The sequence below is a fragment of the Varanus komodoensis genome, unplaced genomic scaffold (assembly GCF_004798865.1).
Source record: "Varanus komodoensis strain SLA01 unplaced genomic scaffold, ASM479886v1 scaffold88, whole genome shotgun sequence".
Classification (NCBI taxonomy): Eukaryota; Metazoa; Chordata; class Lepidosauria; order Squamata; family Varanidae; genus Varanus; species Varanus komodoensis.
The window spans coordinates 1,723,025-1,743,019 of record NW_025336576.1 but is presented as its reverse complement, the minus strand read 5'-3'; the positions used below and the strand labels follow the sequence as shown (position 1 = coordinate 1,743,019).

Here is a 19,995-nt window from a genome sequence, read left to right as displayed (position 1 = left end):
GCTGGGCGGGGGGACAGGTGGCTGATGCCTCCCCTCCCCGTTTGTTTTGACATTGTGATCAAAGGGATTTGGAGAGCCTGGGGGGTCTGGAGAGGAAGAGAATTGAGACGTGGCAATAAACAAACAAGGGAGACTGAATGGTCCGAGGCACATTCTCGCTTCCAGCCACAGGTATAAAAGGCCATGCCTGTCCCGCAGTGGCCTCCACACTGAGGAATCGGCACCCTCTCCCAGGCCTGCCAGGGATGGGGATGGAGGCCAGCCTGCTCCTGGGGCTCACCTGCCTCTGCTCCCCACTGACTGCTCTGGTCCTGAATGGCAACACCATCAGGGGGGCGGCTGAAGCATCTGGCTCCAGGAAGGTGAGAGCTTGGCGGGAGGGTGCCCATCTCAAGCGCTGAGGCCCAGCTTTGCGGGAGAAATCGTGGTGGCCGCTCTCGTCTATGTACCCAGCGGTCAGTCTCTCTGTGCCCGCTGAAGCGCCCCTCTACGCAAGCGCACACAGAAAGGAGGGTGGCCTCTAGCGGAGAGGCAGGCTGGCAGCCAGGGTCAGACCAAAGCTCCAGCGGCTCAGACCAGCTGCTACTGGACAATCCCCGCCTCTCCCTCTTCTCTCCCCGCTTTGGTGGGCGCCAGTGGCATGCGCCATGCTCTTGCTGGCTGATCATGCTTCACATGTGGTGCGGGTGGGTGAGAGGCTGAGAGGAAGGCGTACATACTCATGCTGCAGCTGACCAAGCAGCTTAGTGGGGCGCCCCCGCCTCCGTAGGAGGACTTCTGGCCAAGCACTGGGCCAAAGGCGGCCTGGAAGCAGAGCACCTTGCCTCTGGTGTGCCCCGGGAGGTGCCAGCCTGTCCCTGAAAGGGGCACCACACGCAGCCAGCCCCCGAGCGGCTGCGCAGGCCAAGGGAATCAGAGGGCATGCCAGACCCTGCCCGTTTTAGGGGGCCGGGAGCACTTGAGGGGCTGGTTGCCTCGGGCCACGTGGCCTCCCCAGGGCTCTCTCCTCTGTGCAGAGCACGCCGTGCTTGACGGACCGAGACTGTCCGGCCGAGGGATTCTGCCCGGAGCCCGGCGAGGAGCCGCCCTTCTGCGCCGCGTGCAGGGGGCTGCGGAAGAGGTGCCGCCGCAACGCCATGTGCTGCCCAGGGACGCTCTGCCTCAACGGTAAGCAGCTGCCGCCACCACATGGCAAGCGGACAAGGACAAGCCCGCTCGAAACCCTGGGGGGCCCCCAGGCTTGGGGGGGGTTCAGCCCCTCCCTTGCACACCTGCTCTTTCTGGGCGACTGAGGGAGGGTGCGCACGGGGGCACTGCAGTGGCTGTGACGGTGGTGGGCCTCCTGCTCCTCGGCCACGGCAAGCTGCCTCGCACCTCCCACCCCACCTGGCCTGTGGGGAGCGCGAAAGCAGTGTCCTTGGGGCGCACTTCAGGGCCGGGGCGACGCTGACTCCTTGGGTGATGAGGGCAGGGCCTCTGCATGTGGCGATGGCGCAGGTGGAAGAGTCTCCAGGCAGATCCTGAAAGCAGCCCAGGGCTTCCACTGCCATGGATGGGCACGGGGGAGAAACCGGGTCTGACCCCCAACCTTTGCAGGAGTGGCCGGCCAGCAGGGCTGCCCATGGCTGGGAGGCCGGTCCATTTCCAGAGGGGCATCCCCAGAGGGGGGTGGGGGTTCAGGGTTACTCCGTAGGAGGGTGCTGGAAAGTTTCTAGCTTGGGTTCGAGGAGCCACTCTGCATGCTCAGAGACCCTCTCTTCACTAGCTACCAGTTGCTGAACGTGCATTGGAAAAAGACAGCCTTTGCCAAAGAATGATCTGCTGCCTTGGAAGAGAGAAGGGAACTCCCGAGTAGGGGAGTGTCTTGGCTGCTATGGGAGCTAAAATCTGCAAATGGGCGGACCGGGCAGCCTGCTCGCCACTTACGCTCGGCTAGTATAAAAACAGCCCCTTCGCACTGACAGGAGATGAGCTTTTGCTGCACAGAACTGCCTGTAGGGCCCCATGGAATGGAACTTGTGCAATCCCTTCTAAATAAGTCTGCATTATTGCAAAATTCTGGAGGAGCAGAGGGCCAGGGGGTCGGTCAAGTCATGACTGGAGGGGGGCACAGAATCCAGGTGAGAACTATCTGTGCTCCAATTGATGCATGAACCGCAGATATGCAATTCATTGTCCTGTTTACATCTTTAGCAACCTGTTCAAGATATGGCTGGAAAATATGTATATTGTCATGGGGGGGGGGAGAGGAAAAATAAGCAACTCCAACTTAATCCCTCTGTAGCGTTCCAAAAGCACTGAGCTCATGCACACCCACCCACCCTTAGCCCTTCTCCATAAAATCTACGGGAAGGATCCATGCATGCGTTGGAAGGTGGATAAAAAGGCGGGCGGGAGGGCTTTCACGCGGCTGGGCTGAGCACAACAGCACCCCCAGCCAGATCTGGCATGTGGGTGACACCGCCAGGAAGGGTGTCTCTGCTGCCTGAGCGCACTGCACTTTTCTGAGTTACAGTAAGGACCAGGTGACAAGGACAAGGGCTCAATCCGGTGCAGCGACTTTGGAAAGACTGCACTCTTCTCTTCCGTGACAGACGTGTGCAGCCTGGCTGAAAAGAGCGCCTTGGCTGGAGAAAGGAGAGAGAGGGGCCAGGCTGGCCTGGGCTCCAAAGACCTGCTCCGGCACCCAGTTCCAGCAAGTCATGCCCTAAAGGAAGGAGATTCCCCCACACCACACGGCGGAGGTAAGCAGGGTGAGGACTGTGCTCTGACGGGAAGAGCGCTCAGAAAAGGGGAGGGCAGGCAGAGCTTCAGGCGCTGTTTCAGGTTGGCGCCGTCATTTGCAAAGGGGGCCCTGAACAGATCCTGTGCCCAAGCTGGGCGTGGTGGCCAAGTCCCGAGTGCAGGTGAAGGCAAGCCTCGAGCTTGGCGGCCCAGAGAAAGGAGATCCCTTGCCCCTCCCTGTCCTCGGCCCGAGTCACAGCTCCACAACTTGACTTGAACACCACCTTTCTACCAAACGTGGCCCTCAAGGCTTATACTCACTAGCAAAACCTAATAAAAACAAGGAGTAAATACATAAAATCAGCTTTAGAGCAGAGCAACAGCAAAACAGCCCCCATCCCATCTCTGTTTGATCTAAGGAAACCTGAGCCCTGCTTCTCCTTATTTCTTTCCTTCTCTTGTAATAATTTCTAAGTGCCACCTGGCCCAAGTTTTGATATTTGCTTGCTGTTTGGCTATGTAGCCAAAAACTCAAAGCATTTCCATTTAGTCTAGATTCCCACCTTTAAAATGCCTATTTAGCTCTGCAAAGTGGTTGGGAGTGAATTAATTCCTTCACGGCTTACTTAACCTTCGTTATGCCAACAATGAGCTGTGCACTGCTCTACATTCAAGCGGAGGCAGAGCAACTAGCTGGGGTTCCCCACAGAGCAGAGGCTGGGCTCTGGCCCCCCTCTGCTGCCGCTTCCTACGTCCAGTGCACTGACCCTCACTGGGTCAACCAGCTGCTGGAACGAGAGCGGGGAAACGGGGAGTCAAAGGTGCATGTTTGAACCAGGCCGGGAGCGTAAGGGGAGCGGAATTTCAACTGGCACCCAGTTCTTCTGTGGCTTCCTTAGCTTGAGCAAGGGTCCCCCATGGTGGTGGGCATGGACACAGCCCAGGGCCTGGGTGCCAGCGGGCCCCTTCCACGGGACGGGGGCCTCGGCCACTGCTGGGCTGGGCCTCCCGCCGGATGCACAGCCGCCTGCCAGCGTGTGCCGCTCTCCACAGCTCAAGAGGGAGCGTGCTGCCTCCGCACCACCGACTGCGCCACGGGGCTCTGCTGCGCCCGCCATTTCTGGGCCAAAATCTGCAAGCCCGTCCCCACAGAAGGCCAGGTGTGCTCAAGGCGTGGGCAAAAAGCCGGCGCTCGAGGGCACCAGATCTTCCAGCGGTGCGACTGCGGCCCAGGGTTGTCGTGTCAACAGCTGCTTGGCGAAGCGCCACCCCGATCCCGCCTGCAGGTCTGCTGGAGGAAAGGGGGGCTGTTTCCTGACCCCCCAAAGTTCACTGAAGTCCAAGATGCAGCGACCGTGGAGCGAAATCCACCGCCCACGCTGTGACATCGCCCTTCTGCACTCTCTGAAGTGCATGTCCTGTTGCAGGTTTGGGAACTTTTAAGCACTACTTTTTGGGACCAAGGAGGTGCTGCAGGACTGCTCCTGTCCCTTGGCTGAACTCGGCAACGCGGGCTTGGTGTCGAAAGCCCTTGTGGGGTAGCTCCTCCTGAGGACCCTGTTTGGAAACACCGCTCAGGGTCTGAGGCCCTCCTGGAGTCCCCCACTGCAGGCAGCTCATACGGAGATCCTGGAATGGTCCCAGTTTATGAAAAAGACCCACAGAGGGCAGCATCTCCCCCCCCCCCACTGTTCACTTTGAGAACAAGCATTCAAGAGTTTTATCTGCTAGTTTTAAGCTACAGTGGTTCTAGCTGCACCGTTTCAGCTGCTTCAGCATGCTCCAAGTATATTTTAATGTTTTGCTTTTTTGCTGCAAACCCCGGGTCTGCACTGCAGAGAGACAGTGGGACAAAAGCTTTACCGTAAATAAATATGGTTAGAGATACAACTTCGGAAGTCCAGGGGTTTTTTCTGACAGGTTGACCACCCCTGTCTGATCAAAGCAGGACAAATACAGGTGTTGAGAAGAGGAAAGCTCCCTTGCTGGGGGCAGGAGGGGTTCTGAGGAAGTTGTCTGCCTCCAACAGGGGCAGGAAGCGGCTGCAGACACCTGCGCTGCTCTGCTGTGCCCTGACTCCACAGCTGCGGCAACAGGGGATGCTCCGGTTCGGGGCTTCACAGCCACTTGCACAGTCCAATTCCAACACCAGCAGGCAACCCCCTGCACCGCGGGTGGCCTGCACAGCATCCACGCACCCTGCCGGAAGAGCCTGAAGGCATGCAGGGCGGCAGGTCTTGCCAGGCCTTGCTTGGATTAGTGCCTAGTTCAGAGACAACCTGGGAACCCCGTATATTAAGGCCCACAGAAGAAAGGCAAGCTGCCTTCTGCAGTTTGGAGGAGTATCTTGTGGGCGGGACCTGAGGCCTATTTCCAGGCCGGCGGTGCCGACCTCACCAGTTCAGGCAGGAATCTGGGCTGAAAGGCCGGTCCCTCCCACCCCGGCCTGACCCGGCACCTCCACATCTTGCCCCTCTGGGTGCTCACAGGAAGCCTCACTGTGCTCCTCCCAAACCCATGCAAACAGGGCAGGGGACAGGATCTATTCCTGCCCAAAACACATGTGCAGAATACAGCCTGTGTTTCCTCACACTGAATTCAACGGAAGGATTCATTCTGGTGGGTCTGTGTCACATTTCAAGCCTCCAATGGCCGAGCGAGGGGACCAAAGAGCAGCAACCGTTTCTGCTTGACTTTTAAGACGAACGGTATGAACAAGCAACGCTCGTTCAAAACATTCAGTCTGCCGCATTCAGTGTGCTAGGAGTATTTACTGTGCTCTTTTCAATTTAATCTCTTCATACCAACACCACTATAATCAATTGCATTCATATCCCACCTCTCCCCTTCACGGATCTCAAGAGAGCTTACACAACCCCCTTCCTTCTCTCACCCTCATCCTCCCAGCAACAACCCTGTGAGGCAGGTCGGGCCGCGGGTCAGTGACTGGCCAAAGTTGCCCAGTGAGCTCGGTGCCTGAGTGGGGCCAGAACCAGTCCCCCAGCTGCGAGCCCAACCCAAGGGCCTCTCCTTCTAGCCACCCCTAGCCAGAGTGCTCTGTGGGTTCCTGTAAGAAGCCAGAGTGCTCTGTGGGTTCCTGTAAGATCTTGAAGTGCTGCACAGGCCCAAGCAGGCGGAGCTTCCTTCTGCGCAGGCCCAGCACAGCAGGGGCACCCCTTGGAAGAGGGGCCAGACAACGCCCACCCAAGGAGGGCTCCGACCCAGGCAGCTGTGTGGAAGAGCCCTTCACCACCCATTTATTTCAAGGATGCAGCAACACGGCATATTAAAACGGAGAGAAGTCACACCCAAGGCATAATGCAAAGGGGAAGGGGAGGTTCTCATCCCTTCTGTAAAGAAACCCACGAAAGCACAAACGCGGCCCTCTCGTTGCTGCAGCAGGCATCCTGGTCTGCGGCTCCGAAGCCCAGAAACAGCCACAGCCCCCGCCCCCACAGTGAGAACGCGCGCAAGCAATAAGTTACGGTTCCGTACTGGTGCAACCAAGAAAGTTACTCGCTCCGCTCCTTCGGCTCACGATACTTCCACTGGATGTAGTCGAAGATGTCCTCCTCGCTGTCCACAGGGAGGGGCTCCCCAGCCACCCCTGAAAGGAAACCAGAGGGGGGGGGCTGAGCCTGGTTACAGGGGCCTGTTCAGGGCCACAGCCTGCCACTCTGCTTGGAGCACGCCGTTGCCCGAACAGGCAAGCTCTGTGGAGTCACTTCCCTCATGGACAGAAGCAGAACTGGCACCCACTTAGCAGAAGCGGGAACAACCCTCAAGGCCCTGCTTCGGCCCCAGGAGTCTTGGAACGCACCTCCCTGGACTGCCTGCACTGGCCAGGACTGGCGGGAGCTGGCCAGCCCTGCACAGGTTCAGGCCTCTGCTGCCCAGCTCTGGCCTCCTTTCCCAAAGACACAGTGGGGAAGGGGGACGGGGGGCTGCTGCAGCTCAGCACTAACAGGCCTGCCTCGTGTGCGAAGGCCTGGGGTCCCAGCCCCATGCAGGGCGGGGAAGGCAGGCCATCCTGGAGGGCTGCTGCCAAAGGTGCTGCGGAGGCTCAGGTGCCGGGGGGGGGGGGTGACACCTCTCCCTGGGGGTCCCAGAGGCAGGAATCTTCCCTCCCCTCTTAGCTTTAACTTTTTTCAACGGTCTTCACCACCTTAACATTCACTCAGCAACTGTGAGGACTAGACACCAGGGGCACCTTCTCTTTCCAGGAGTCTGACCGATCAGACCAACTTCAAAAGTTGTGCCCCGACGGCGGTCAGGCAGAGCAGCATTTCCCTCCTGAAGGCACCCCAGGGGCGGGGGGGGGGGCACTCACCGGTGACGCCCAAGGGCCGGATTGTGTACTCATTCAGGGTGAAGCCCATTTCCAAGGCGTGCACTCGCATGTTCTTGTTGAACAGGTCACTGCCCGTGAAGTAGAGGACTCCGCAGTAATACTGATCCTTCGGAATCAACCTGCAGGGATCCACCAAGGGAGGAAGCCACGTGACCTGTGGCAGCCACACACCCGCCGACGGCAGCTCTGCAAGCAGGGCAGCACAGGCTGGGGGCCGGGTCACGGGACGGTGCCCTCAGAGGGGGCCCAAACCTGACAGCCAGGGGCTCCGGGCTGACTGGGCCCCCGGTTCTCACTTGCACCCCGTCGCTCTCTCCACTGTATCGGATGCCACGTCCACTCTGTGGCCTGGGCCTCTGTGGTTTACTGCTTCTTGTGGGGGGTCTGGCAGGGCCAGCCCACCAGCCCGAGAGGCTGCTGTGTGGATCCCCTTTCCCCCTGCTGCCAGTGGCCACTACAGCAAGCTGCATGGAGGGAGGGGAGCACTGCCCAGCCCTGCCAAGAGAGGAGGATGGTGTAAATCCGTGCCCTGCAATGGCAGGAGGTTGATCCCGATGGCTTTCTGGCCCCTTCCAACTCTACCGCCGTGTGTTTCTACGATTCCTAATTGCTTGTAAGCCACTAAGCATGGACTGCCCTCCATACCATACGCTGCCACGGGTTGTCACCCACACCACATTCTGCCTGAGAGTTACCTGATATCAATTCTCCTGTAGGGATAGTCAGTTTCCTCATCTTTGCTTGGGAGTCTGCACACACCCTAAAAGGGGAGGAAAGGTGACTGAAAAGGAGCAATGTTTCCACTCACGAGGCACACTTGTGACCAGATCCCCTCAAATCAGACAATATGGGATGGAGCACAACACGGAAACCACCAGCCCGAAACAGCTACTTGGGGGTGGTCCCAGCAAAACAGGTTTTGCTGTTTTCTGTGTGCAGGCAAATTCCAGTCTTCAGCCTGCAAACTCTGGGCTTCGAAGAATCACAAGGCAGATTCCTGCGATGCAACTCAGAAGCCAGTATCTGGCCTGGACTGCGGAGCTTAGCTGGGGAAAATGGCCCCTGGAGGGCCACCGGAAGCACCACCCACTGCTTTTGGGACTGGAGACCCATCCTCTCTCAAGCTGCCACCATCACTGCCTGCCCAGCCCTGCACTAACACGAGGCCTGCGGAACAGCTGAGGAGCCATGCACGATTCCGCCCAGGGAGCCATGACCATGGCGCTGCGGTTACAATCATCACAGCAAAACTCTGAACCGCGGGGGGGGGGGGGGGGGGGGTCAAGCTTCAGGCTTGCCAGCTCTCCAAAGCAGTGATGAGCCTCAGCTCAGCTAGATGTGTGGCTCATAAGGCAGCCTCCAAGGCCGAACAGCCAGCCAGCCCTTGGATTAGGACTCTGCCGCTCGGGACTGCCTGCCACTTCCTCCCCCAGGTCAGGTCTTCTCTCAAGTTACACAGAAAGCATCTATGTGGATACGCACCATGAATTTGGTGTCTCCCTTCGACAGTGTGTCTGTGATGAAGTGGACTTTTTCCAGTTGCTCCACAACTTGATGCAAAAGCTTTGGCTGTCGAAATAAGAGTAGTGGTCATAATCAAGTAGGGAGTAAAACTCACATGGGATGTTCATGCAGGCGCATCAGCTGAATGTCCCACTGGAGGCGGAGTGGTTTCTTCTCTGCTAGGAGGAGGAAGAGGAGGTGCAAGAGGGCTGCTCTCTGGGGACAGGCAGGAACAGTCACACCAAGAGAAGTGGGCCAGGCCAGAGGCATGGTGCTGGCGCCCCGGGAGGCCGTGCGGAAGTTCGGCTCCAGCCACTGACGCCATTCTCTCATTCTTGCCACAGTTTGTGTCTTTTGCCTTTTATCAAGCCTCTTCTTTGCCGTGACTTTGCCATTGCCACACCTTTTCCTGCAACCTTGTACTTCAGCTGCCCCACCTCCACGGGTCTCTTTTTGGGAAGAATAGCCCACAATGCTACGATTTGTAGAGCATGAATGAGATTTTAATCCCAGAGAGATCAAGAGCATTCCCTTCGCTCACTGGAGTGCAAAGCTTCGACTTCTGATGATCCCAAAGTATATGAAATGCTCAGGAACATCCCGCATGTCACACTGCCTCAGTCAACGCATGTTAGAGGCCTGAAGTACAATGCATGCAGGTAACTCAGCAAAACCAGATTTGTTCAGTCTGCAGCATATTACAGGGCTCACTACTACTGTTAAGGAAATACCAAGAATGTGGAAAATATCAAACATTGGGGAATGGACTTTTTAAAGTGGAAATTGGTCTCCATTTATTAACAATTTAATATCCAAAATGTTTGAGACTGTAATTTTTATAATTGCTCTTCCTAAGCATTTCATTCAAAATTAATCTACCATATTAATCAATACTTGATTTTTCTCTGCCTACAGGTATATAGGAGACAAGAAATATTATTTTCACTTCACTATTTGTGGTGACTGAAATGTGCAACTGGAACATGTGAAGATATGCCTTGATTTTAAACATAACATTCAAGAAAGAACTCATACCTGCTTGGCAGAATCAGAAGTGAAATCTGGATGAGTCAAGAGGATATCCATATCTCCACTTGATTCTGCACCTATGAAAAGAGTATGTATCAAGACACTAAATCCTGCTTTGGAAATCTTGCTCACAGGTTAAGAAAAATCCATCCAAAGTTACAAGATTTCCAGAGGTTTTTTTGCATTGGTTCTTCAGCTCTTTCATGTTTGTTGAAGGTTCAACTACTGCCATGATTGTGTGAGCAACAGTCACGCTTACGCAACTTGAAGAGCACTGGAAAGCACCGCGACAGCTTTCCCTGTTCAGTCCTATAGTTCACTGAGTATAGAAAGAGAGCAATACCAAGTGACCACGGTGTAGAGAAAAAGTCCTTTAATCCCAGCATGGAACCACCAGCACGGCCAGCTAAAGAGATGCTGGGAACTAGAGGACTTCTTGTTCCAATGCACAGTGGTTGGAACTGTTGCTTCTCCCCACAGTCCAGCACTGCACTTTGGAGATCCTCATCTAAACAAATCCCAGAAGTTGGAGGCACAGAAACCTGCTGGCTGGTGCAGGAAAAGCCCAAACAAAAGCAGGATATAAATCTCATAATAAATAAATGGGAAACCTGCATTTGTAGCAGATGAGATATACAACCCACAGACGTGGCCAACTGACTGAACAAGTTACAAGGAGCACATTAAACAGCATGGACCACCAACCTCGGCGGAAGCTGCCACACACCGTCGCAATGTACTTGGAATCCACTTCCTTTATCACATTAACTACAATTTCCTGTCATATGGAAAAAAGATGGAGATATCATTTGATCTCTTTTTCAGTCATTTGGTTCATCCACAACAGCAATTTCTGGCTTGTTTAACCCAGGAATTGACACTAGCTAGCTGAAGGTGCTTCCACTTTGAATTAACAACTGAACACCACCTCATTGCTGGACTTTTATCATGACAACCTGGAAAGCTTTAGTTGTTTAAAGGTCAGGATTCACCTTCAGCAATAGACAGAAGCCTGGATTAGGGTTCTTGCTAACCAAACAACAAACCACTGGTCAACTTTGGGTTGCTTAACCTCCAAACAACCATGAGTTTCCAAGTTCAGACCCCATAACATTCTGGAAATATGGCGTGCCAGGGTTGTTTACTGAAAGCAGAAGTGACAAGCACGTGAGAGGTAGTGAACTTGCTACCTTCTGTTTGACCTCTACGACCCACAGTTTAAACCACCCCGAGGTATTATGCACAAAGTGGAACACTGAGTCTTGTGCCATTTTCCTTAGCGAGGAAGACAGGCACTCGTGCTCACCTGCATCTCCAGCATCTCCTTCCTAGGAATTCTTTTCTCAAAGTCTTCAAAATACCTGCACATTTGAAAGAAACAGGAATGAGGAAATAGAGAAAAGGCAGTGTTCCTCAAAACTTATTTCCATGCAAGTTCTGCTGAAATCAAACATGCTGATTCTGTGAAGAACCAAATGGTAATAAATAGTTCTCCACCTATACCCCTGTGCATACTTGAGTTTAATTTAAATGTTTGACTACATGAAGCTGGCTTTCCTGCTATAAAAGTAAGATTTAGTACCAAATTAAATTAACCTGGATTACTGCAACAATGCTCTATGTGAGGCCGACTCTGAAGACGGCTGGAAATCTCCAGGTGGTTCAGGGAGCCGCTGATGGAGGTTGGCTGCACCATGCTCACAACTTCATTGTAACACTTCACTGATTTAATCCTACTGTAACCTTTTCCTTTCTCTATGAGTGTTTTAATTGTATAAGTTTTTAACGCTGTGAGCCACCAGGACTCCCATCACTGGGAACAGGCTGGATGATTATTTAAAATAGCGCCTGTTCCTGGGCAAACAGTGACTCAAGTAATTTCAAATGGCCACAAGTGGTTCCCTGGATTCCACAAATTATATACAGATCTTACTTTAACCCAATTCGCTGATGATGGTTCAGTTTATGTTCATTTTTCCTCAGATCTAGAAGAAGCAGAGTCAAACAGTCAGTTAAGCATTGCTTCGGTCAACGGAGGGGAAGAAGCCACTTGGCATGACTTCAGCAGCAACACGCTCATCTGTTCAGTGGGAACTGTGGGCTGTGATCCCAGGGGATGGCTGAAAGGGAGCAGAGTCCCACTCGTTGTCTCCGACAAATTCAAATACTTCTTCCACTAACAGTGTAGGTTCTTGCACTGACTTTGGAGAACAAGCACACCTGAGCCAAGGCTTCCTCAGTCGCTTCTAAGCACAGGACACAACTGAGTGGGGCTTCCTCCTAGTGTCTGAGAACAGAGATCAAATGGCAGGGGGCACAGGAGCCAGGAGAAATGGGCCCGCAGGAGCCAGGCTGGCCTCGCAAAGGACTGCGAAGACTTTGGGGTGCAGGCATGGACAACGGCAACTGCACAAAGCCCGAGCAACACCACTGCAAGCAACGTAGTGCTGCTCGGCACTGAGCTGCCCAGAGCTCCCACCCTGCCTGCAGATTCCTGGGCAAGGAAGCAGGTTTGCGTAGTGGATGAGTGGCTCGATCCGCCACACCTCAAGTGAGAACACAGAGCAGACTCACCATCCAGCGTTTTAATGCCTTCATCCACTAGTTTCCTGGCAGCAGCTGGACTGCAAAGCAAGAAGGCAGCTCATCAGAGATCCTGACACACCATTTGATCAGATCAGATCGCATCTCCAGCTAGCACAACGCTAGTTCTAACTGAGGCACGGCACTGGCAGGTGGCTCACCCAAGGCAAGTGCAAGAAGCCATCCAGAGAAACCTGCTCGGACAGCGAGCACAGGCTCGCTGGGGTGGGAAAGGTGGCAGCCTGCGAAGGCCTGGGAGTGCACATAATTCAGAAGCAACTGCAACAGGGTGGATATTGGGCGGCTTGGCCTGTGCGGGGGCCGAGAGGCAGATCAGTCGCTAGCACCCGTGGCTGTCAACCCGGGTCACCCACAAGACTGACTTGTCTTTGCTCACACATACAGCCCAGGAGGAGGAACAGCCTGTTGCCGGGTTGTGCGCTGAGGACTGTTCAAACCACTAGCTGCTGCTGCAGGTGAACACAGAGGCACGGGGGTGTGCAGGTGGTGGCGACGGACTGCAGGGACTGGTAAAAAGCAGCACAGCAGCCGCTCTGTGCAGCAGCACACAGTGCTACAGGGGCATTCGGGGCAGCGACAGCATTGCAGAAGCAGGAAGAATCTGCATGGATGGTACCACCCGGAAGCAACCAGTTCTCGGGGTGATGACAAAAAAAGGAAAAGCATCAGAGGGGTGCAATGCTTGGACTGCTGGACGGGGGCAGGCAGCTCCAAGGTTCTAGTCTGCTCTTCACCATGAAGCTCCACGGGTGACTGTGGGCCAGGTTCTTAGCCTAACCTACGTGGCAGGGTTGTGCTTGTGAGGATAAAAGGACGAGGAGAATTATATACACCACTTAAGGAGGCCCACCAACAGAATAAACACAAGTGAAGCAAAAGTGGGACAAAAAGACATTTAGCATCATATATAGCAATTGCAGGAGACAACATAAAAGCAAGGGAAGAGAGTGACAGAGCAAAATCAGAAACAGGAGCAGCCAATCCCAAAAAGTTGTAAGACGCATATAAAGAAAAGGAGCTCCAGCTGGAATGGGAGGCTAGACTGGAGGCACCAAGTCAGCCTCCCTGGGAAGGGCATCCTGCAATGGCCAAGCCAGGGCAGCATTTGACTGATGGCCAGCCAGCTACACCCTGGCTACATCTAGCAACGGGGAGAGCCTTTCCCCTCTCCATGCCAGCCTGCAGCTGGAATCGGCTCCCCCACAAGCTGCAGCTGCAGGGCACGCCTGCCTCAGGCCGGTGACCAGCCACTTCCTAGCCACCTGAAGGCAGCCTTCCGGCCTCCTCCTGCCCCTCCACCAGAGGGATTGCAGGATGGGGGCACTGCCGCAGCAGCACCAGAAGGGCAGTTCGGCCCCCTGCAAAATGTTCCGCAGAGGAACAGCAACCTGCTTGCTGCTCATCCAAGGGAGCTGGGCACCACTGCTCAGAGGCAAGACTGCTGTTCTCCATGGGTACCACCACTGCACCCGCTCTCTCCCTCAGACCCCTTTCCTACCCCAAGTTGTTCAAATGCATACACATTTACCCTATTCCACTAACTCTGGTGAGGAAATTGATGGAAGAGCTCGTATCATCCTGCCGAATCTAAAGGGGATAAAAGTAGACTCAGTCACCTGCAGCCCTGCACAAAGGTGTTCAACCAAGACACATGAAGCTGAAAGAGCAGCTGGTGGACACGGTCCTGCGCAGCTCAAGAGAGCTTCCTCGGTGGATCGGGGGCCGCAGAGAACCCTGCCCTTGCTCTGCCCCCTCCTCTCCCTGCTCAATGGGAGCACCTGGGCCAGTGGCAGCCCAGCAGCAGTGAGACTGCCGGGGCCCAGCGCTATGTGCAAGGCACACTGGGTGCTCCACACAGGTTTCAGGCGCCGCTAAGGTGGCAGGGAAGATGCTCTGCTGGGAGCTGGATTGATCCCTGGCACCTTCAGGCTGGAAAGACCACTGCCTGCAAACCTAGCATGCCATTTTATTACTGTTTGCCTGATGAAGAGATCAGCGTGTCTTAAAAGCATGCATGTTTTGTGATCACTGAGCAAGCCTAATCAAGGTACCAGACAAATATAAATGTTCAAATATCAATGTGCAACTTTCAGAGTTAAACATTATCATCGGTAGAAAATAATACAACATAAAAATATTTACCTTTTCTAGCTTACGTAATTTTCCAGTAGACAGAAACTCATCAATCTTTTCAGCAATTTTAGCTCCTACGCCATCCTAAAAAATATGAAGGAATGGGAAAAAATAAGCAAAATGATAGGACTATGTGCTTGTGGTATTAATCCAAACTGAATATGTTTGTTTGTTTATTTTATTTGGGTATTTTTACCCTGTCCAATACCCAGCGGGTCTCTGGACAGCTTACAACTCAAATCCAGCAAATACATACATATACATATATACCCAAATAATACACGTAATCCACAAACAGAGCATAAAAACATAGTTAAAATATTAAACATTAAAAGTACGGAAGAATAAAAAGGTCTTGACCTGGCGCTGAAAAGTGTGTAATGTTGGCGCCAGGCCGACCTCTCTGGGGTAAAAAATGTTAGGTGGTCACTTGCATCAAAATGCAACAATTCACAACTGGCAACACAAATTCATATTGTTCAGATGGTACAACATAAACCACATTAAAGACGTAAAGACATGTTGCAAGGAAGAGCTGGCTGACTCGAGGACATGGATGGGTAACACAATACATCAGCTGATATTATCCATCAATGGTTAAGCTACATGTGTCACCATTCATATTTTCCTCTTTTTTCCTGCTGCTTTAACATAGCCGGGTTACAAGCTGTACTTGAAACGTCCAGCCAAACTGCAGACATGAACAAAAATCCAAAGATTAATCCTGCAAGCTCTGTTCATAAAATGACGGTAAATCATGGGCCACAGGACTTACCAGTTTCTTTGCTTCCGCCCCGCTTTGTATCTTGCTTGGGTACTTGGCTATTACAGATGCTGCTTTCCTGCACAAAGCAGTGAAGAAAAATCTCCATTCCAGGTCTGGGCAAAGGCAGCCAGCATGCAGTCAGAGACCTCCACAAAGGGATGGCGGCAGTTGCAGCGAGAGCAACACTTGCTTTAGACTCAACCATTTCTGAGTGTTTACAGACAGCAACAGGATCTCTCTCCGCAAAGACACAGCCGAGTCTGACTGCTTATACCCAACGGCTTCCTTTGCAAGTGTTGCCAGATAGTTTGAGGGCAGTTCTGTAAACATGTCTGCTTTGCCAAAAGGCAAGGTAGAAACTGACCCATTTAGCGAATGGTTCACCTACAGCCCCTCTCAGGATTTGTCTGTTTTGCCTCCCACTCTGCCACCACGTCAGCTATGCCACCGGCCAACAAGTTCCATCATCCCACTGCACTGCAAACTTACATTTTGCAGCAGTGAAATTCCCTTTTCCATTTCTAGCCACCTGTTCTACCAGCTTACATATGACTTTACTATTTATTTAAAGTATTTGCATGCCGTCCCATCACATGGCCTCAGGACGGCTTACATAAAATAAAACAAAACATAATGCACATAAAATACACACACACATTTAATAGCTATTTCCAAGGTAACCAAGGCCTTTTTGGGACTGAAGAAGACACCCTAAGAAAGAGCCTCAAAATCTATGGTGGGGAATCAATGGAGTGGTATTGTAAAAGAACAAGAACTTCATATGTCTTGAGCTGTCCTCATTCAAAAGCCCTTTGCATGGCTCCTTCCCAGAATACTGTTGTAATTCCAATCAAGGCAGATCCATGGACTGTGCCCAAGATACAGTTCTTACCTGTAGGCATTATACTTGTGGATGGCTCTATTTACATTCCTCTCATAGTTTGCCAATTCTGAAACAAAGAGTAGTTTAGTGTGAAGGGTGCATACATTAAAATGACATAATACAAAAAACAGAAGCACAAACGTTACACGGCATGAGAAAAAACAACCTAGTTAAGCTTGGGGGAAAAAACACATTTTTGTGTAAGTAATTAGCCAATGGCACAAAAAACCATACAAAAGGGCAAAGGAACTCTCCCTAATTTGGTTTCTACTTCACCAGGTAAGTGCAAACCCAGCAATATGATCAAAAAGCATATTTCTTCGCATGTTCCAATTTGGCATTGATTGAACAAAGAAAATTAAATCTTCTATCTGCACTCCTTGCGCACTTATAACCGGTACTACTGTTGTTGTTGTTGTTAGTCACAAAGTCATGTCCGACCCATCGCGACCCCATGGACAACATTCCTCCAGGCCTTCCTGCCCTCCACCATCCCCCACAGTCCACTTAAGATCACACTGACTGCCTCAGTGACTCCATCCAGCCACCTCATCCTCTGCCGTCCCCTCCTTCTTTTGCCTTCTATTGTTCCCAGCATCGGGCTCTTCTCCAGGGAGTCCTTCCTTCTCATTAGGTGGCCAGAGTACTTGAGTTTCATCTTCAGCATCTGGCCTTCTAAAGAGCAGTCAGGGTTGATCTCCTCTAGGACTGACCGGTTTGATCGCCTTGCGGTCCAAGGGACTTGCAGGAGTCTCCTCCAGCACCACAATTCAAAGGCCTCAATCCTTTGGCGCTCAGCCTTCCTTATAGTCCAGCTTTCACATCAGTACATTGCAACTGGGAAAAACATAGCCTTGACTATACGCACTTTTGTTGGCAGGGTGATGCCTCTGCTTTTTAGTATGCTGTCTAGATTTGCCATAGCTTGCCTCCCAAGGAGCAAGTGTCTTTTAATTTCTTGGCTGCAGTCCCTGTCTGCAGCCTTGGAGCCCAGGAAAATAACATCTGTCACTACCTCCATTTCTTCCCCATCTATTTGCCAGGAAGTGAGAGGACCGGATGCCATGATCTTAGTTTTCTTAATGTTGAGTTTCAAGCCAACATTTGCACTCTCCTCCTTCACCCGCATCAAGAGGCTCTCTTTCTGCCATGAGAGTGGTATCATCTGCATATCTGAGGTTGTTGATATTTCTCCCAGCAATCTTAATTGCAACTGGTGATTCATCTAGGCCCGCCTTTCTCGTGATGTGCTCTGCATATAAGTTAAATAGGCAGGGCGACAGTATATAGCCTTGCCAAACTCCTTTCTCAATTTTGAACCAATCAGTGGTTCCGTGCCCAGTTCTCACTGTTGCTTCTTGACCCACATATAGGTTTCTCAAAAGACAAATAAGATGGTCTGGTACTCCCATCTCCTTAAGAACTTGCCACAATTGGTTGTGATCCACACAGTCAAAGGCTTTAGCATAGTCAATGAAGCAGAAGTAGATCTTTTTCTGGAACTCCCTAGCTTTCTCCACGATCCAGCGTATGTTGGCAATTTGATCTCTAGTTCCTCTCCCTCTTTGAAATCCTGCCTGTACTTCTTGTAGTTCTCGGTCCACATACTGCTGGAGCCTAGCTTGTAGGATTTTGAGCATCACTTTGCTAGAATGTGCAATGAGTGCAATGGTGCGGTAGTTCGAACACTCTTTGGCATTGCCCTTCTTTGGGATGGGAATGTAAACTGACCTTTTCCAATCCTGTGGCCACTGCTGAGTTTTCCAAATTTGCTGGCATATTGAGTGTAGCACTTTTACTGCATCTTCTTTTAAGATTTTGAATAGCTCGGCTGGAATACTGTCGCCTCCACTAGCTTTGTTGTTGCTCAGACTTCCTAAGGCCCATTTGACTTCACATTCCAGGATGTCTGGCTCCAGGTCAGTGACCAACCCATCGTGGTTATCAGGGACATTAAGCTATTTCTTGTATAGTTCCTCTGTGTAATCTTGCCACCTCTTCTTAATCTCTCCTGCCTCTGTTAGGTCCTGGCCATTTTGGTCCGTTATCATGCCCATCTTTGCATGAAAGTTCCCTTCACATCTCCAATTTTCTTGAAGAGATCTCTGGTCCTCCCTATTCTATTGTTTTCTTCTATTTCTTTGCACTGTTCATTTAAGAAGGCATTCTTATCTCTTCTAGCTATTCTCTGGCATTCTGCATTCAATTGGGTGTACCTTTCTCTTTCTCCCTTGCCTTTCGCTTCCCTTCTTTCCTCAGCTTCCTCAGACAGCTTCCTCAGACAGCCATTTCGCTTTCTTGCATTTCTTTTTCGTTGGGATGGTTTTAGTTGCTGTCTCCTGTGCAATGTTGCGAACCTCCGTCCATAGTCCTTCAGGCACTCTGTCTATCAGACCTAATTCCTTGAATCTATTTGTCACCTCTACTGTATATTCATCAGGGATATGATTTAGGTCATACCTGAGTGGCCTAGTGCTTTTCCCTACTTTCTTCAATTTAAGCCTAAATTTTGCAACAAGAAGCTCATGATCTAACCCACAGTCAGCTCCTGGTCTAGTTTTTACTGACTGTATAGAGCTTCTCCATCTTTGGCTGCAAAGCACATAGTCAATCTGATTTCTGTGCTGACCGTCTGGTGATGTCCATGTGTAGTCGTCTCTTGGGTTGTTGGAAAAGAGTGTTTGCTATGACCATCGTATTCTCTTGACAAAATTCTACCAGCCTGTGCCCTGCTTCATTTTGTACTCCAAGGCCCAACTTGCCTGTTATTCCGGTAATCTTTTGGCTTCCTACTTTAACCTTCCAATCCCCCATGATAATAAGGACATCCTTTTTTGGTGTTAATTCTAGAAGGTGCTGTAGGCCTTCATAGAACCGGTCTACTTCCGCCTCGTCAGCACCAGTGGTTGAGGCAAAGACTTGGACTACTGAGATGTTGAATGGTTTGCCTTGGATTCTAACTGAGATCATTCTGTCATTGTGGAGATTGTATCCCAGTACTGCTTTTCCTACTCTTTTATTATGAAGACTACTCCATTTCTTCGAAGGGATTCTTGCCCACAGTGGTACACCTGATGGGCATCTGAATTAAATTCACCCATTCCTGTCCATTTTAGTTCACAGATTCCTACGATGTCGATGTTCAGGCTTGTCACCTCTTGTTAGACCACATCCAGCTTGCCGTGATTCATGGATCTTACACTCCGGGTTCCTATGGAGTATAGATCTTCGCAGCATCGGACTCTCCTTTCACCACCAGATACATCCGCAACTGAGTGTCCCTTCGGCTTTGACCCAGTCGCTTCCTTCTTTCTGGCACTACGAGTACTAGCCCTCTGTGCGTCCCCAGTAGCACATTGGACACCTTCCGACCTGAGGGGCTCATCTTCCGGCATCATATCTCTTTGCCTTTTGGTACCGTCCCGGGGGTTTTCACAGCAAGGGTACTGGAGTGGGCTGCCATTTCCTTCTCCAGGCACTACTGAGGTGGTTTCAAAAGGGAAGACAAGTTAACGGAGCCCAGCAGAACTTCCATGTTGAGAAAGGGACTGTTGCTAAGCACCTGCTGAGCGCCAGCAGGAGGAAAGCGCCGTCGCGGAAGCATCGGGCTGCGCTCTGCGGACAGAGAGGGCCGAGGCCACGCTCCGCGCCAGCCTGGTCGCTCTCGCGCTTTACAAAGTCGCCTCAGGGACGCCCAGGCCAGCTGGTCTGAGGGAGGAAACCGCCGCTGGAGAACGAGGCCGCGTGCCCGCGGAAAGGCTCCCGCCTCCCCCGCCCCCACCGCCCCCGGGGCTTGCGGCCGCGGGCCCGGCTCTGCGCGCCGGGACGGCCCAGGCCGAGCGCCGCCGCCGCCGCCGCCCCCCGCAGGGCGCACCGGTCAGGAAGTCCGTGATGCCCCCGTTGGGGTTCTCCTGCGGCGCCTTGCGCTTGCTCATGGCTCGCCCGCGGCTTCCGCTTCCGCGCTGCCACGGCGACGGGGGCGCGGCCCCGCCCGCCTCCGGA

The 19,995-nt window shown here is 52.4% G+C and overlaps 2 protein-coding genes across 6 annotated transcripts in view; one reads left to right on the top strand and one right to left on the bottom strand.

Moving 5' to 3' along the window:
• Window positions 1-14,290, top strand: part of DKK4 (dickkopf WNT signaling pathway inhibitor 4) — a 15,928-nt gene extending 1,638 nt beyond the window's left edge. The window contains exons 1-5 of one of the 5 annotated variants that reach the window (XR_006413473.1): window positions 7-362; window positions 1,017-1,167; window positions 2,595-2,744; window positions 9,494-11,085; window positions 11,591-14,290. Coding sequence is in view for 4 of the 5 variants with exons in the window: in XM_044417341.1 (XP_044273276.1) it covers window positions 138-362; window positions 1,017-1,167; window positions 2,595-2,744; window positions 3,778-4,109 (858 nt within the window). In the remaining variant the exon portion in view is untranslated. Of the gene's footprint in view, window positions 1-6; window positions 363-1,016; window positions 1,168-2,594; window positions 2,745-3,777; window positions 4,615-8,014; window positions 8,317-9,493; window positions 11,086-11,590 lie in introns of those variants that run through there. The other 4 variants (XM_044417345.1, XM_044417344.1, XM_044417343.1 and 1 more) reach the window with 4 other exon arrangements.
• On the bottom strand, window positions 5,476-19,995 carry POLB (DNA polymerase beta). The gene is made up of 14 exons (XM_044417340.1): window positions 19,868-19,995; window positions 16,003-16,060; window positions 15,120-15,186; window positions 14,354-14,428; window positions 13,740-13,798; window positions 12,182-12,231; window positions 11,541-11,592; window positions 10,914-10,968; window positions 10,313-10,385; window positions 9,614-9,684; window positions 8,558-8,644; window positions 7,771-7,835; window positions 7,055-7,194; window positions 5,476-6,331 (listed from the first exon to the last, which is right to left on the bottom strand). Exons 1-14 carry the CDS (start codon window positions 19,926-19,928, stop codon window positions 6,237-6,239), a joined length of 1,008 nt encoding a protein of 335 aa, XP_044273275.1. The 5' UTR covers window positions 19,929-19,995; the 3' UTR covers window positions 5,476-6,236.